Source organism: Carlito syrichta, unplaced genomic scaffold (genome assembly GCF_000164805.1).
Source record: "Carlito syrichta isolate Samal-C Ts95f unplaced genomic scaffold, Tarsius_syrichta-2.0.1 Scaffold314770, whole genome shotgun sequence".
In the NCBI taxonomy this organism is placed as follows: domain Eukaryota; kingdom Metazoa; phylum Chordata; class Mammalia; order Primates; family Tarsiidae; genus Carlito; species Carlito syrichta.
Window position 1 is genome coordinate 43,114 of NW_007258866.1, and position 17,489 is coordinate 60,602.

At 55.0% G+C, this 17,489-nt stretch overlaps 1 protein-coding gene across 1 annotated transcript in view; it reads left to right on the forward strand.

Moving 5' to 3' along the window:
- SOX13 (SRY-box 13) overlaps positions 1-13,013 on the forward strand; it is a 14,071-nt gene extending 1,058 nt beyond the window's left edge. Inside the window, exons 3-14 of the mRNA XM_008071868.2 lie at positions 679-821; positions 900-986; positions 2,784-2,956; positions 3,411-3,479; positions 3,847-3,961; positions 8,096-8,181; positions 8,419-8,581; positions 9,012-9,121; positions 9,269-9,365; positions 9,715-9,858; positions 10,652-10,868; positions 12,182-13,013. Of these exons, the coding sequence (XP_008070059.1) occupies positions 679-821; positions 900-986; positions 2,784-2,956; positions 3,411-3,479; positions 3,847-3,961; positions 8,096-8,181; positions 8,419-8,581; positions 9,012-9,121; positions 9,269-9,365; positions 9,715-9,858; positions 10,652-10,868; positions 12,182-12,458 (1,681 nt within the window). The 3' untranslated portion in view covers positions 12,459-13,013. The remainder of the gene's footprint in view (positions 1-678; positions 822-899; positions 987-2,783; positions 2,957-3,410; positions 3,480-3,846; positions 3,962-8,095; positions 8,182-8,418; positions 8,582-9,011; positions 9,122-9,268; positions 9,366-9,714; positions 9,859-10,651; positions 10,869-12,181) is intronic.
- Positions 13,014-17,489: the final 4,476 nt, after the last annotated feature.

A 17,489-nucleotide genomic window follows, 5' to 3' on the forward strand; every position in this document is an offset into this window, starting at 1 on the left:
GCCTCGACCTGCTGGGCTCCGGCGATCCTTCCGCCTCAGCCTTCCAAGTAGCTGAACTACAGGCGGGCGCTACCATGCCCGGCTAATTCTTTTTTGATTTATTGTAGAGATGAGGTCTTGCCAAGTTGCCCAGGCGGGTCTCGAACCCGCGGACTCAGGCAGTCCATTCACCTCAGCCTCCCAGAGGCATGGGATTACAGGCCGAGCCACCGAGCCCGGCTAGGGGGGAGTTTCTTAAGGAGGGACGGGGTGCGGGCCCCATGAGTAACCAGCCAGGCTGGAGCGGCAGGTGTAGATACAGAGTAATAATGAATACCTGACTTTTGGCCCCGACTGCAGTGGCAAGCCTCATTCACATGCATGAACTCCCCTGATCCCAGCAACAATCCTGTGACAAGAGGAGGTATTAATATTTCCATTTTCAGAAGAGGGAAGTCAGGTTCAGATAAGTTCAGGGACTTGTGTAGGATCAAACACCTTGTGAGTCATAGAGCCTGGAAGGAAACCCAGGTCTTTTGTTTTCAGATCTTTTGTTCTTTTCATGAGCAAAGGTTGGGCAGGTGGAGGATGAGGGGCCCTATTGGGTGGGGTAGTAAGGCTGGGGTGGAGTCTCGGGTTCCTTCTGGGTGGACCTCTCTGGGGGGCTCAGACCTCCCTGCAGTCTCTCCTCCATTTGAGGATGACAGTGACAATTCAGTGTGTTTTGCAGGACCGTAGCTCTCCAGAGAGCAATAGGTCCCCAGAACCCAAGAGACTGGGCATCTCTGAGGCTGCTTCTGGAAGCCAAGAGAAGCTGGACTTCAACCGAAACTTAAAAGACGGTAGGATGTCTGTTAGAGGCAGGGGCCTGGGGCAGGAGGTATTAGGCAGTCACTCCTCATCATGTCACTGTCTTCCAGTGGTGCCGGCCATCGAGAAGCTGCTATCCAGTGACTGGAAGGAGAGGTTTCTAGGAAGGAACTCTGTGGAAGCCAAAGATGTCAAAGGTGAAGGCCCATGGCGGGTGGGGGAGATGTTTGAACTCCCTTTTCCTTCCTTCTCCTGTCCATGCAGTCAGGATCCACAGGGCAGTTCTTGGGGTTCTTGGTACCCTCATACCTGTCTTGTGCTACATGGCTCCTGTCTGGCCATATAGGACATCACCATCCCTCACTTGGGGGCCCCAAGCAGTAGGTCTGGCTCATCCCCTGCAGAAGAGGCCTGACAGGAAGCAAATCCCATGATTATGGAATTGGGCTCTTGTGACCTCAGGCCTGTCACTGCTACTTGCTAGGTCTAACTGCAGAATGGGTAGAAAGTTCCATTTCACTACTGATGATTAATCCTAGGCCAGCCGGACCTCCTTAAGTGAATTAAAAGTGGTTATTAAAGTGCTGCTTGCTGGACGCAGTGGCTCACGCCTGTAATCCCAGCACTTTGGGAGGTGGGGGTGAGAGCATTGCCTGGGCAACTTGGCAAGACCTTAACTCTACTATAAATCAAAAAAGTAACCGGGCATGATGGTGTGTGCCTGTGGTTCCAGCGACTTGGAAGGCTGAGGCAGAAGGATTACCTGAGCCCAGCAATTTGAAGTTATGGTGGCCGTGAGAGTGCCACTGCACTTCAGCCTGGGCGACAGAGTGAGACTCCAACCCCCCCCCCCAAAAAAAATGCTGCTGGGGTTTCTCCGCATGATCATTTTTGCAGTGTGGCTGATCAGACTCACAGAGGGAACTTTGAAACAATACAGAAACTGGACATGGTGACTCACGCCTGTAATCTCAGTGCTTTGGGAGGCTGAGGGAGGAGGATCACTTGAGCCCAGGAGTTCAAGACCAGATTGCACAACATAGTGAGACTCTGTCTCTAAAAAAAAAAGTAAAAAAATTAGCTGAGCATGGTTCCTGTAGTCCCAGCTGCTTGGGAGGCTGAAGTGGGAGGATCACTTGAACTCAGGAGTTCGAGGCGGCAGTGAGCTTTGATCGTGCCACTGCACTCCATCATGAGTGAGAGAGTGAGGTTCTATTTCTTTAAAAAAAAAAAAACAAGCAAACAGATGCCCAGGCTCCTTGCCTTCCCCCACCCCTGTCAACCTACTGAATGAGAACCCCGGGAATGGGGACCTGGGTATCTGTATATTTCAGACTCCCTGAGTGATTCTGATGCAAATGGTCTGTGGCCAGACACTTAGAAACAACTGCTGCATCAAATAGGCACTAAATTGGAAGGCTCAGAAGCACTACCATTTATTGACTGAGGAGCATGTGCCAGGTCCTGGACTCAGGGCTTTATGTATATAGCTCATTTAACCCTCACAGTAACCCTATTGTTGTCTCTTTTTACATATTTTGAACTGCGGAGAAGTGGGCAACCTACCTAGCAGTTCACGGGAAGGATGGGTTGAAATGGGGATCTGAACCTAGACCTGTCTTGCTCCAAAGCCTGCATGTGTTCCCCTGGGCCCCTCCCATGGGTTGGCTGTCCACACTGACCCTGTGTGGCACTGGGCACTCGAGGACATCAAAGAGGCCCAGGGGTCTGGGGCTGAGCTGTCTCACTGTCAGCATTTCCAGGGTCTGGAATCAGTGGCTGATAGCGAGGAACTTCTAGGCCAGCTAGTTGATCAGATTGCAAGATAAGGAGCACCCCTCCAGGGCAAGGTCTTGACTTATCATCTCTGCCGCTCAGCCCCTAACGGGCCTGGGGTACAGCAGTTGTTCAGTAAGCATCAGATGGATGAGTGGATGGATGGACGGATGAACACATAAAAAAATCTCAATGGTGGCGCTTTCACTGTGGAGCAGGGACCCAAGAGAGCCTAGCAGAGAAGGAGCTCCAGCTTCTGGTCATGATCCACCAGCTGTCCACTCTGCGGGACCAGCTCCTGACGGCCCACTCAGAGCAGAAGAACATGGCTGCCATGCTCTTCGAGAAGCAGCAGCAGCAGATGGAGCTGGCCCGGCAGCAGCAGGAGCAGGTGGGCCCGCCTGGGTGTTTGCCTTTCTTTCCAGGGGAGAGGCTGTGTCAGGGCCTGGCGAGGGGCGCCTTGCCTGGAGGCATAGACAGTGTAGGCTGGGGCCTGGGGGAGGTGGGGAGGGGCTGTGGGATTCCCACCTCGAGCTGATTCGTAAGCCCTTATGGGGCGGATTCCTAAACCTCTGTAGGCTGTGGGGTAGGAGGATGTGAAAGGGATGGTGGGGGAGAACAGCTTTCTGCTTCCTGCCCAGCCTCTGTTCCTGGTCCTGAGGGGGAGGGGTGAGCTTCCTGCAACAGGAGACCCAATTTGAAGGGTGGGCTGTTCTGCCTCTCCCTTCACCCACCTGTACTTGGCAGTTGGCCCCCGTGTGGAAGGCAGGGTGTGGTGGGGGCCAAGGCAGACTCAGCACCGGAGCTGGCGTCCGTGACCTCTCGCCCACCTCTCCCTCTACCAGATTGCTAAGCAGCAGCAGCAGCTGATTCAGCAGCAGCACAAGATCAACCTCCTGCAGCAGCAGATACAGGTAACCAGAGGGACGGCCCGGCAGGCGGAGTGAAGGTAGCAGAGGGAGCCGGTGCCAGCCTGGAGAGGTGCTGGGGATAGAGATGAGGACCAAGCTAGAGCTGCCCAAGGCAGAATCACTCAGTCCTGACCCTAGGAGGAGAGCCCTTATTTCTGTTCTAGCCCCCGACCTGTCCTCTTGCCCTGTTTTAAGGAAGGGGCCCAGCTGAGATTTGAGGGCTCGAGGTCAGATGCATCAGTTTGAAGACTGTCTTTGCCCTGTGCCCTGCGCCTCTGCCCTGTGGGTCCACTCTCTGTGTCCCGGGCTGACCGAAGCTGGGTGACTCTTTGGGCCCCCGGAAACTCACACAGGGTTTCTTTCCCTTCAGCAGGTCAACATGCCTTATGTCATGATCCCAGCCTTCCCCCCAAGCCACCAACCTCTGCCTGTCACCCCCGACTCCCAACTGGCCTTGCCCATCCAGCCCATCCCCTGCAAACCAGGTGAGTGTGGGAAGGGACGTTTCGCCACTGCGGTTGGGGGCCTGGCCTGAGGTCAGGGATGGCGCCCTGAACCCACTTTCATCCATTACTTTGCTATCCTTTCTGGGCCTCCATTTTGGATCTGTCCAGTGGAAGAATAATCCCTTCTTTCTGAACTTCACGGAACTTTACTGAAGTTCACTAGGAAATGAAAAGAAATAGCACATTGGAAACCATAAAGTCCTTTCCAGGTGTAAAGTGATGTCACAATTCAGGTCTAGTCACTCCAGTTCTGGTACATTTACTGTGCCAAAATATTAATATCATGAATATTAATATCATGAATTGGCCGGACATGGTGGCTCATATATGTAATGCCAGCATTTTGGGAGGGCTAGGCAGGAGGATCGCTTGAGGCCCGGAGTTCAAGACCAGCCTGGGCAATATAACAAGACCTTGTCTCTATAAGGAATTAAAAATGAGCCAGGTGTGATGGGACGTGCCTGTAGTCCCCACTGCTCGGGAGGCTGAGGCAGGAGGATCACTTGAGCCCAGGAACTCAAGGCTGCAGTGAGCTATGATTGTGCCACTGCACTCCAATCTGGGTGACAGAGACCTCATCTTAGAAAAAATAGTTAAGAATTAAAAAAATTAATATTAACTGAGATGTATACATCTCCCAACTGCTAGAAGCTTTCATTCCTACCTTCACACTCTTGACCCTGCTGGGACCATGACGCTCTGGCTTTCTATCCCATCACTGAATTCAGCAAACACACTGCCTGTATATCAGGCACTGCAGTTGCTGGGGAGCCACGAGGGTGATCAAATATGAACTTTGAGCTCAAGGAATTTACAGTCTGGGGTGAGAGAACGGGTTATACCAATAAGCAGGGAACCTGGGAAGGCTTCATGAGGAGGTGGCATCTGATTGAGCCCTGGCAGATGTGCAGGACGTGTGAGGGGTACATTGGGAGCTGAGGGGAGAGGATGATACAGGCAACCCTGGATTCTGAGGTGGGAAGCTGCCGGGGGGGCGCTTAAGAGAAGCCTGTGCCAGGGTGTGGGATACAGCTGGGAAGGGCTGTCAGGACAGGACATGGAGTTTGGGGTTTATTTATTAGGACGTGGGGTGTCCTTGAATGATGGATTAGTATGTTGTTTCTGGCTGGAGGGGCTAGGGAATGGAGAGGAGTCTGGAGTCTGACCAGAAGTAGGACTGGTAAAGGCTGCTGAGATAATTCTAGTGATGGGGGATGACACCTGAATTAAGGCAGTGACAGTGTGGATGGGGATGGGGCAGAAACACTGCTCATGATTTTCCCAGAAGTGTAAACAGCCTTTTTTTTTTTTTAAGTCGGAGTCTCACTCTGTTGCCCAGGCTGGAGTGCAGTGGCACACTCACGGCCACCCCAGCGTCAGCCTGCTAGACTCAGGTGATCCTTCTGCCTCAGGCTTCCAAGTAGCCTGAACTACGGGTGCGCTAACATGCCTGGCTAATTTTTTTGTTTATCGTAGAGATGGGGGTCTCGCCAAGTTGCCCAGGCTGGTCTCGAACTTGCAGGCTCAGGCAACCCACTTGGCCTCAGCTGTGGGATTACAGACTGAGTCACTGAGTCCGACCGTGAACAGCTTTAAAGTCAACCCACTGGCCAGGTGCAGTGGCTCATGCCTATAATCCCAGCACTTTGGGAGGCTGAAGTGAGAGGATTGTCTGAGCCCACGGGTTTAAGAGCCTAGGCAACTTGATGAGACCTCATCTCTACAATAAATCAAAAAATTAGCTGGGCGTGGTGGCATGCGCCTGTAGTTCCAGCTATTTGGAAGAATGAAGCGGAAGGATCACCTGAGTCCAGCAGCCTTGGCTGCAGTGGCCACTAGCTTGCCACTGTGCTCCAGCCTGGGTGATAGAGTGAGACTCTGACTCCAAAATGTTCCACAAGTGAGAGGGAGACAGAAGGGAGCTCCCCTGTGTGTGTGGGGTAGTTCCTTAGGGCCCACCCCTGGGGCCTACAGGCAATGGTCCCAATTTCATCTCCTGCCTGGTTTATACCGGGCACTGTAGGGTAGGGTAAAGGGGAAACAGAAAGGACTGGAAAAGTCAGGCCCTGTCTTAGCCCGTTCAGGCTGCTGTAACACAATGCCACGTGCTGGATGGCTTCAAAACAACAGACATTTATTTCTCACAGTTCTGGAGGGTAGGAAGTACAGGATCACGGTTCTGGCAGGTGCGGTGTCTAGCGAGGGCCTGCTTTCTGGTTCACAGAGGGAGGAGTCTCCTTTGGTGTCTCTCACCTCTTCTTACTGTGTCCTCACATGGTGGAAGGGGTAACAGGCTCCCTCAGGCCTCTCATTCCCACTTCTGAAGGCTCTAGCCTCATGACCTAGTCACCTCCCAAAGACCCCACCTCCTAATACCATCCACTGGGGATTAGGTTTCAACATACAAATTCTGGGGGGTGGGGACCGCAAACATAGTGTTCTGCTCCTGCACTCCCCAAATGCCTGTTCTCACATGCAGAATACATTCATTCCATCCCAACAGCCCCCAAAGTCTTAACTTGTTTCAGCATCAACTCAAATGTTTCAAGTCTGGAGTCTCATCTAAAATAACCTAAATCAGATGGATGTAAGACTCCAGGTAAAATTCCCCTCCGGGACTGAGGAATACGTTTCTGTTGCTTATAAGTTAGCAGCTTGAGCGGACTGAAACAGGCCCTGTGTTGAAGGAAGCTTCCGGTTACCTGGGGGGAACCGGGAGGGGAGAAGTTGAAGGTGGAGGAGAGAGGACAGTGGCATCAAACTGTTGCAACTAACTCCCCGCAAGTGTGGAGCAGAGCCATGGAGACAAGGGGGCAGGCACCTGGTCAGGAGAGGGACCCCAGTGCTTTCTGGACAGGTGAGGCAGGAAATAAGCTGTAGAAGATGGGGACCAGCAGGGCTCCCTCCTGCTGTGTTGGCTCCAGGATATAAGCAAGCAGGATCCCTTCCTAAAGCTGCCTGTGAACAGCAGCCCTCCCCACTCACACGCCCACAGTGTGTGCCCCACAGCATGGCATCCACACTTTGAGCTGGGCCTTCCCGGGCCTCGGAACTGAACTGTCCACCTCTTTCCTCACATCTTGCTTTCCCACAACCCGTTGCCCATCTCCATTTGTCTGAATTCTGTGTGTCCTGCAGGCGCTAGTTCATATCTCCACTCCCCCCGGAAGGCCTGCTCTAGCCACCCTGGTTGGAACAGAGTTCTCCGGCAGCCCTCATCACCACCTGCCTTGTGCCTCATGATGGCTTTTCTCCTCACCTGAAATGTCAGTGGGAGAGAGGGCCGTGTCCAGGAAATGACGGGCTATGGAGTCTCGATGACCTGTGGGCTATTTGAATTTTCAGGTCTCTATATCTTCCTTCCTTCCCTCCCTACTTTCCTCCTTCCCTTATTTTTTTTTCTGCGACAGGGCGTCACTCTAGCTCAGCCTGGAGTGTGGTGGCATGATCATAGCTCACTGCAACCTTGAACTCCTGGGTGCAAGCAACCCTCTTGCCTCACTTTGCCTCCCAAGCAGCTAGGAATACAGGCATGTGCCACTATGCTCAGCTAATTTTTAAATTTTTTTGTAGAGACAGGGATCTTGCTATGTTGACCAGGCTGGTCTGGAACTCCTGGCCTCAAGGAATCCTCCCATCTCAGCCTCCCAAAATGCTGGGATTACAGGCATGAGTCACCGCACTGCATCTATAGAATGAGATGGTGACGTACTGAGCACCTGTTATATCCCACATACTATGTAGTTTTGTACGATAATGTACTTGAGTCATGCTATATTACAGGCAGCTGCTTTTATGCCTTGCATCCTGTAGGTGCAGAATAAAAGTATCCATTGAATAAAGAGATGGTGTACCTTCTCTCATGGTACCATGGGTGGGACTCTGGGGCCTGGGAAACTCACAGGAGTGGGTTGGGAAGGGCAGAGATAGGGCTGTGGGAGATGAGGGGGATGCGGGATCTCCAGCAGTGTTCAGCGCCAGAGAAGGCAGTGGTTGGAACCAACTGGGCCAGCTCAGAGCCGGCGCCCGCCTGTGGTGCTGGGCCCTCGTCAAGCAGGGTGTCTGCTGTTCTGTGCTCATCCAGGACTTTTCTCCTTGCCGCCTTTTCCATAGTGGAGTATCCGCTGCAGCTGCTGCACAGCCCCCCTGCCCCAGTGGTGAAGAGGCCTGGGGCCCTGGCCGCCCCCCACCCCCTGCAGGTACTGCCCTCTGCCTGCTGGCCTGGGGCTCCCTCCCTGGCTCCTGGCAGCTGGCCTGCGGAGTGCAGAGCGTGGGCCCCTGGCGTCCTGTGTTCCAAGCCCTTGTCACCTGCTCCTGGTGGCTCCGCTTTTCTCGGTCTCTCTGTCTGTCCTGGGTCTGCTTGTCTCACTTCCTCTGTGTCTCTCTGGGGAGTCTCCTGTGGGGTCTCTCACCTCCGACCCTGCGGTCTCCCTCAGGAGCCCTCCCAGCCCCTGAACCTCACAGCCAAGCCCAAGGCCCCCGAGCTGCCCAACGCCTCCAGCTCCCCCAGCCTGAAGCTGAGCAACTGCGGGCCCCGCCCCCCCAGCCATGGGGCCCCCACGCGGGACCTGCAGTCCAGCCCCCCCAGCCTGCCTCTGGGTAAGCAGCAGTCCTTAGGGCAGAGCCAGATCGCATGATGTGACCATATGACGGTGGCCACATCCCTTCCCCTCTTTGGGTTCCAGGCTTTATAAAACTAAGAGCTAGCTAGACTTGCTCATAGCAGGTCTCCTTTCTCCTCTCCCCTGTGATAGCTTTCTGGGCTCTCCAGCATCAGGGCTTCAGGCCACAGAGTGGTGCAGTTCCGGTTGCGCTAGTCTCCTCTCTACTCTTCTGACACTGCACAACCGCCACTGTAAATGGCGGTCCCTTGGGGTTAGGCAATGCAGCTGCCCCATGGACGGGCAAGAGGGACACCAGCCCAGGAAGCTCACAGGAAGCTGCGGCGTGAGGTGGCTGGAGTTTGGGCCCACGCTGGGCCGAGCCCCTCATCTCCCCCCACCTTCTCTTCCTCTGCGCTCTCCCCTAGGCTTTCTGGGTGAAGGGGACGCTGTCACCAAAGCCATCCAGGATGCTCGACAGCTGCTGCACAGCCACAGCGGGGCCTTGGAGAGCTCCCCCAACACCCCCTTCCGTAAGGTAGGGCCCCCGCTCTCCTAGCCCAAGGGCAGGACCAGATGGTGGCCAGGGGTGTCAGACCCAGAGCCTGAGGCCACCAAAGGGGACAGGGGAGGAGAGAGGTGACGCAGAGGGGGCTGACATACAGGTTGCCCCTGTCAACCCCAGGACCTCATCAGCCTGGATTCGTCCCCAGTCAAGGAGAGGCTGGAAGAGAGCTGCATGCACCCGCTGGAAGAAGCCATGCTGAGCTGCGACATGGACGGTGAGTGCACCAGAAACGGGGCTGACAGGCAGGCCACTTTTTTTTTTTTGTAGCAATGAGGTCTACCTACATTGCCCAGGCTGGTCTCGAACTTCTGGGCTCAAGCAATCCTCCCACTTCATCGTCCCAAACTGCTGGGTTGACAGGAGTGAGCCACTGCGCCTGACATGTTTATAAATTTTTAATTTTATTATTATTTTTTGCTCTGCTTTCTTGGTACATCTGGTGCTTGTCTATCCCGGCTTCCTCAGTGCCTCCTGGTGGTCAAGTAGGGGATGTTGCTCTGCTGGCCCTCGAGGACTCTCCCACCCCAGATGGGCTGCCTGGCTGACTGCTCCCTGTCCCCTAGGCTCCCGCCACTTCCCTGAGTCCCGGAACAGCAGCCATATCAAGAGGCCCATGAACGCCTTCATGGTGTGGGCCAAGGACGAGCGGAGGAAGATCCTCCAAGCCTTCCCGGACATGCACAACTCTAGCATCAGCAAGATCCTTGGTAAGAGCCAGTGAGTGGGCTTTCTGGGGGCTCTCGGGGGTTGAGGGGCGATATATCCAGCCGGCCCCGGTTGCCAACTTTGGGGCTTGTGTGGTGACATTCCATTCCGAGCAGGACTCTGGTGGAGTCTGTAGGGGGCAGGAGTCGGGATGTGAGGGCAGCTGGGTCCTGGGGTCTGGGACAATTGAGGGGCTCCCTGTCCTCAGGGACTTGAGAGTGTGTGTGTGTGTATACACATTCTTTAGCCCTCCTGATAGAAACCTAACCTGTTCCACAGTGTACTTAGACTTTTGAAGCTGGCAGAAACAGGAGAGACTGGTGTTCTTAGGCTGTCAGTAAAAAGGTTTTCAAAACTCAGGTCAAGGAGGGATGTGAGCCAGGGCAGGTGGGGCTAAAAGGCGGCTAGAAGAGGTTCTTCCGTGTCAGTGTAGGTCTCCTGTCGACAGACATCGGGTATTTTGCCCTGAGGAAGGAGTCTGTCTGGATTATTGAGGAGTTGGGGTAGCTACACTTGTGTTTATGCACATCAGGCCTCCCGGAAATGGCTGCGTTGTTTGGGATGTGGGTGGGTGTTGGGTCTTAAGCTGGTCATTGGATCCCCTATAAAGCCAGCTTCATTCATTCATTGGCTCAATATCCAAGGAGCATCCCCATCGGGCCAGGCCCTTGCACATATATGAGCTTGTGGACCTGCCTGGGGACCATCACCTTCTTGGGGCCCCCCGGGCCCGCAGGGGGCTGGGGCGGTCAGCCGAGCTCGGCGCTGACTGCCCACTCCCGGGGGGGCGGCCAGGCTCCCGCTGGAAGTCCATGACCAACCAGGAGAAGCAGCCCTACTACGAGGAGCAGGCGAGGCTGAGCCGGCAGCACCTGGAGAAATACCCCGACTACAAGTACAAGCCGCGGCCCAAGCGCACCTGCATCGTGGAGGGGAAGCGGCTGCGCGTGGGCGAGTACAAGGCCCTGATGAGGACGCGGCGCCAGGACGCCCGCCAGAGCTACGTGATCCCGTGAGCACGCCCTGCCAGGCTGCCCCAGAGACTGTGTGTGTAGGTCTTGCGAGTGGCTGGGTGTCAGTGTGTGGCTTGCCTTTGGGTGTGAGCCCGGGGGTGCTGTGTGTGTGTGTGTATCACCTGCGTGTGTGTGTATCACCTGCGTGTGGCCGGGCCTGTGTGTGCGACTCCAGGGGTGACTGTGTAGGGCTGTGTGTTTGTGGCTGTGGTGAGGACTTCGTGACTGAGGATGCAGGGACGTGACTGTGAGTGAATGGGGGACTGGCCGCACGTACCTGGAGAGATGTGCCTGTAGAGCCCATTTCTGACGAACTCAATACAAATTCAGAGGTTCTAAAAATCAGGTCTGGTTTTGTGGCTCATGCCTGCAATCCCAGCACTTTGGGAGGCTGAGGCAGGATTGCCTGAGGCCAAGAGTTTGAGACCAACCTGAGCAACTTGTAGAGAGGCCCTGTCTCTACAAAACATTTTTAAAAAGTAAAGTAGCTGGGTGTGCTGGCTCACGCCTGTAATCTCAGCACTTTGGGAGGCGGAGGCGAGCGGATTGTCTGAGCCCAGGGGTTCAAGACCAGCCTGGGCAACTTGGCGAGACCTCGTCTCTACAATAAATAAATTAAAAAAAAAAATTAATCGGGCATCATGGTGCATACCTGTGGTTCCAGCTGTTTGAAAGGCTGAGGTGGAAGGGTCACCTGAGCCCAGCAGGTTGAGACTATGGTGGTCATGAGTGTGCTACTGAACTCCAGCCTGGATGACAGTGAGACTCTGGCTCAAAAAAAAAAAAAAGTATTAATCACAGAAAGATTGACCAAAATAATCACCCTGGTGGCTTTCTTTAAAAAGGAAAACCCCCGGGGCATTTAAAACAGACAATTCTTCCATTGTGTGTGTGTGCAAACTATTTTATTTTATTTTTTAGTTATTATTTATTATAGAGATGGGTAGTACAATCCAGGGTTAGGTATATAAACATTGATCATGCAGGTACCCTTGTTGATGAGGTATACCCCTCCCTCCCCTAGCAGTTTCCCTCAACTGCCAATCCCACCCCTGACGATTCTTAAAAATTGAATTTATATGCAATCCTCCAAGAATATTATCTGTTGAACACATCCATGGCTCTGGGGCTGTGGAGCCAGCTGCCAGGCTATAGGTGACAGTGAATTTGGCCATCAGAAAGCAGACTGAGGGCAGGGTGAATGAGTCACAGACCCAAGAGGGTGTGGGGTGGCAATGTATACGCTGAGGAGGCCTGGAGCTTGGGGTCAAGGTGAGGGTGCATCTGTAGCCACGCCCCCCCCACTCCCCAGCCCGCAGGCCGGCCAGGTGCAGATGAGCTCCTCAGACGTCCTGTACCCTCGGGCAGCGGGCATGCCCTTAGCACAGCCGCTGGTGGAGCACTATGTCCCCCGGAGCCTGGACCCCAACATGCCCGTGATCGTCAACACCTGCAGCCTCAGGGAGGAGGGCGAGGGCACAGACGACAGGCACTCCGTGGCCGATGGCGAGATGTACCGGTACAGCGAGGACGAGGACTCGGAGGGTGACGAGAAGAGCGACGGGGAGTTGGTGGTGCTCACAGACTGATCCCGGCTGGGCGGGCCTGCTCCTTCTCTTCTGGGAAGACCTCGCCCAACCCGACGGGCACAGCCAGCCGACCTGGACTGTGTTGGTACTTGGACTTGCTTGTGCCCCAGAGACGGGCACAGCTGTGCACTTGTAGATACATTGGTGAGGGGAGAGGCCCCCTCCCCCCCACTCCTTCAGGCATCCCCGGGGAGCTGTTGGCCTGGGTGGGTAGGACCTGCATATGGTGATGGGCCAGCTGGCTGGGCACCTCAGCCCTTGCTTGGGCTCCTGGCCGGGGACACTGTATGATCCTCCTCTCCTGCAGGTCTACCCATCTCGGGGTATGGCAGCTACACACCTGTCCCCCTGGAGTCACACGCTTCGTTTCCATTCTTGTCCTGGCTGGACCAGCCACTGTGGGACCAACACCCCCTCCCACACTCACCCAGATTGTCCCATCCCTGGGATCACTTTGTACTTTGTGCAGAAGGGTCTGGCTGTTGCTGTCCTCACCTCTGCCAAGCCCATCGTGCCTCTGGCTGCTGTATGTGTGTGTGTGTGTGCGTGCGTGTGTGTGTGCATGTGTGTGCGCGCATGCGCGCACATGTGTGTTTTTTCATCTGTTCATTCATTGCACAAACTATTTATTGAGTGTCCGCTATGTGCCAGGCGCTGTTGCTGAGTTCCTGTGGGTGTTGCTTCTCTGGGGGCCTCTTTCTGTGCTTCTCTTTGTCCCCAAATTGCTACCTCTTTGTCGGTCTGGGTGTCTCAGGTTCTGTGTGTCCTTGTGTGCATTTCTCTCTCTCCCCCTTTCTCCTTGTCTCTCTGCAAGGCCCGCTTTGTTTCTCCCCGCCTTTCTTGGTGTCTGTCCCTGCCCTCTGATGCCCCTTGGATTCTCTGGATTTCTGTAGGCCCCTGGCCTGCCCCGGGCCCATCAACCTTTCTGACGACCTCCTGCTCGCCCTTTCATTGCCTCCCTGACTCTGCCAGTCGGTTCCCACGGAGCCATTTTTAGCTCTGAGCAGCATGGGAATGTGCCTCGGCCTCCAACGGGCTTTGTCCTGGTGCCGCCACCCCTGGTCCCAACCTGATCCCAGGAGGATTGATGGTGCTCCCCTTCCTGCCAGTGGCAAGCCCTGGAGATGGGGCTCCCCAAAGCAGCTGGTCTCCATTCCTCCCCCAGAGCGCAGGGCAGGGGCTCCCCATTCATGGAAGAGGTTGGTCAGAAGACTCGGGCTTCAGTCCTTCCCACCCGGCTCTGCCCCTCTCCCGCTGCCCCTCCCCCCCACACTAGGGCATGAGTCCTCACTCCTCCTGATCAGTGCCACATGCTATTTCCCTGCAGAAATCAAATCCCATGGGGCCTCCAAAGATCTGGAACAGCCCTCGGGTCTGGGTGGGAAGGGAACCCTAAATCTCACAGATGTGGAGTCTGTGCCAGCTCCCCCCCATATTCTCCACCCCCCCAAAGCCCCCACTTCTCTCCAGGCTGTTTCTTTTTTTATGACTGTAAACATAGATAGTGCTTTATTTTGTTAATAATAAGATAATGATGAGTAACTTAACCAGCACATTTCTCCTGTTTACACTCGGGGGATTTTTTTTTGTTTGTTTTCTGATGGCATAATAAAGACAGATCATTTCAGAATCTGGCCCTTGTGCTGGGGAGGAGGGAAGCTGGGTTAAGTCCAGAATTCCTAAATATGCCGCCAGCCCGGGCACCACTGCCCCCTGGTGGCAGCTTGTGGGAACTTCTGGCATGGGGCCTCGGAGGAACTGGCTGAGGTAAGGGAGGTCCTGTCCAAGCCCGCAAGCGACCGACGCCACCCAGGTCCAGTGTAAGAGCACTGTAATAAAGAGTCAAGAGGCTCAGGTTCTCCCTAGAACTAAGCACATGGCTGACGGTGGGGATGGGGTTAGGACTCCTTTGGACCTCGTTGTCCTAATCTGGAAGCAAGAGGATTAAACTTTATCCATGGTTCTTACCCTCTTTCTGAGAGGAAGAGCCCTTTGAGACGCTAATGAAAGTTGTAGCCCCTCATCCCAGAAAAGGGCTCACAGACGCCCTAAAGCCCACATAGGAGCCCCCCACAATATCGATTAATGAAGGAGGGTTTCTATCCGTGAATGTAAAGCTTGGAGTGAAAATTTCAAAGACATAGTTCTCACACTAGGAGAAAGAAGAGGCCTAAAAGGGCATATTTACCAGGATCTATACAAAGAACTCATGGTTAGACCACCATAATGGCATCAGTATGGGATGGGAACAACAAAACTGAATGGCAATTCTTGGGGAAGAGTTAGACGTGGGTTAGACTCATAGAGGCTTGCGTTCACAATAAGGGAAGTGATTGATGGTCCAGTGTACCCCACACAGGCCTTTCCCAGCACCCTCACTAGAAAAGACTGTTGTCACAGTGGAGGGGCCCAGAAGCAGGCACCCTGCATAGAGGAGGCCTGGCGGGATCCCGGTGGACATGTCCTTAGAGGGAAGGTGGGCAGAAAGGGCAAGATTGCTTTCTGCAAAGCGGCCAGGTGGGCAAGGGTGTAGATAGTCCACGTAGCCGAGGAGGTGGAACTTGGGCTCTTAGGTGAAAGTCTCCAAGGGTCTATAGTTGCATAACATAAAGAGCATACAGAGTTTTCTTGACAAAGACATTCACAAGTAGTAAAGTGAACTTCCCAACCCAGGAACTCCCCAAGCTGGGCCTCTTGAATACTGGCAGAGGAATTTCTAGATTGGAGAGGGTGGTGGTGAGGGCAGGTAGATGTGGTTGACTGCGGGGCCACAGACTTGGGAGGGCGTGGGATGAAAAGTCCCCAAGAATTAGGGACCTGGCCATGTGATCTTGGGGGAGTCCTGGCTGCTGGCTTGCTGGACTCCCCCCCAGAGCTTTGGGCCTCTTTCTTTGCCCTCTGTACGCCAGGCCAGGTCTGGAAATGATGCCGGCGGAGGTGAGGGAAGTTGGCTGGCGGCGGCGCCTGCCCCCTAGTGGTCATGAAGGAGAACTGCTCATTTCACCGCTCGTGGTCCATCCCCTCTACCCTCTGCCCCCGCTACCGGCCCTGGCTCTTCCAAACCAGCTCCACGCATCCTACTCAGACTCTCTCAGCCTGGCTCGTCCTCACTTCACCTGCCAGTCCCGAGTTCCTCTTCTCTATTCCCGAGTACTTTGGGGTCCCGGGAAGCCTGGGGCCTGTACTGCTTTGCTCACATGCCCCTCCAGGGACCTGTGGGTCTCGTTCCAGCTGCTGAGACAACAGGTTCTGCGTCCTCTTAGGGGGCTGGTGCCCCGGAGCCCCGCCTGCTTGTTCCATGAGAGGCAGGGTGGGGTCAGGTAAGCCACAGAGGCCAGGAACAAAGTGTCCTGGTTGTTACCAGGAATGTTGGGCCACGAGCTTGTTCTCTGCCCACTCTGTGCCTCTCCTGGAGAGACCAAGGGTCAGAGTGCACCAGGAAGGTGAACCTCCTCCCAGGAGTCCTTTTCCTGGAGCTCCTGCCCGGTGTCTCGGAAGAGGCCCGCGGGGTTGGAGCCCAGATTGTTGAGTCCCCAGGGTCTGGGGCTGAGCCGCAGGAACCGGGGTGCTGGTTAGCCTGGGGTGGCAGTGAAAGAGGAAAGGGGGAACTGCTCGGCTTTGTGGGGGAGGAGCGTGCCCCTCCACCTGCTTATCCCGCCCCCAGGACTGGAGGAATTAGAGGGATTTCTCAAAGAGACAGTGGGGTGGTGCCTGTGGGTTAACTCCTTCCCGTGCAGTTAGTGGCTGGGACCTTGGGAGACCAGTGGGATACCTGGGGGTCCTGTCCCAGACAGTTCCTGCTCACTACTGCAACACTTGTTTCCAACGCTGTGACATCAAGGCCCCAGGAGGCTGAGAACAAGGCTGACTTCAGTGAGAATTCTGCCTTCTATTCCAGAGGTGGCTCTGAGGGGGAACAAGAAGGGTACTGGGCACGGTGGCTCATGCCTGTAATCCCACCACTTTGGGAGGCCAAGGTCAAAGGATTGCCTGAGCCCAGGAGTTTGAGACCAGCCTGGGCAACATGGCGAGACCTCTTCTCTACAATAAATTAAAAAATTAGCCGGGCGTGGTGGTGTGTGCCTGTGTTTCCAGCTATTTGGATGACTGAGAAGGATCACCTGAGCTCAGCAGGTTGAGGCTGTGATGAGCTGTGGTTGCATACTGCACTCCAGCCTGGGAGACAGAGTGAGACTGACTCAAAAAAACCCCAAATGGAATAAGGGGGTGGGGGGAGGCACTGCTCTTTAGTCCAGACAGGTGGTGTCTTCCGCCATCTACCCACAGGTGCCCCCTGGGGGCCCCTGCCTGCCCAGCCCTGGTAGCACCCCTGTACCCTGGCACCTCTTCCCCCGGGTTCTCCACTAGCACCCCCCTAGGCTGCTACCCACGCAGGGCCTAGCTTCGCTGGATCACTGTGACCTTGAAGGCGCCAGCTGCTGGCGCCAGCTCCAGCGGTTGCCATGGCACCCTGGCACTTTTGCAGGCAAAAGCCAAACAACCAGAGTCCACCTGGCAGGCGGCTGCCACTGCTGCCGCTAAGGGCACTGGGCACATGCTGGGGGGTCCTGGAAGCAGCTGCTGCCCAGCCCAGGGCTGCTGAGAGGGGTGCTCCCTTCTCACCTTTGTTTCTGGTTTACCTGCCCTCTGGCCTTCAGAGAAAGTGACATTGGTTCCAGAATTTTTTTTGATTTTTTTTGAGTAGGAGTATCACTCTGTCACCCAGGCTGGAGTGCAGGGTCACCCTCACAGCCACTGCAGCCTCGACCTGCTAGGCTTAGGGCGATCTTTCTGCCTCAGCCTTCCAAGTAGCTGGAACCACAGGCATGCAGCACGCTTGGCTAATTTTTTTGACTTATTGTAGAGACAAAGCCTTGCCAAATTGCCCAGGCTGTTCTTGGACCCCTGGACTCAGGCCTCTCGCCTCTGCCTCCCAAAGTGCTGAGATCACGGGCGTGAGCCACCATGCCCGGTGGTTTCAGAAATTGCTCTTGCCTGCTGTCAGGCAGAGTAGTCTCCTTTTCTGCCCCC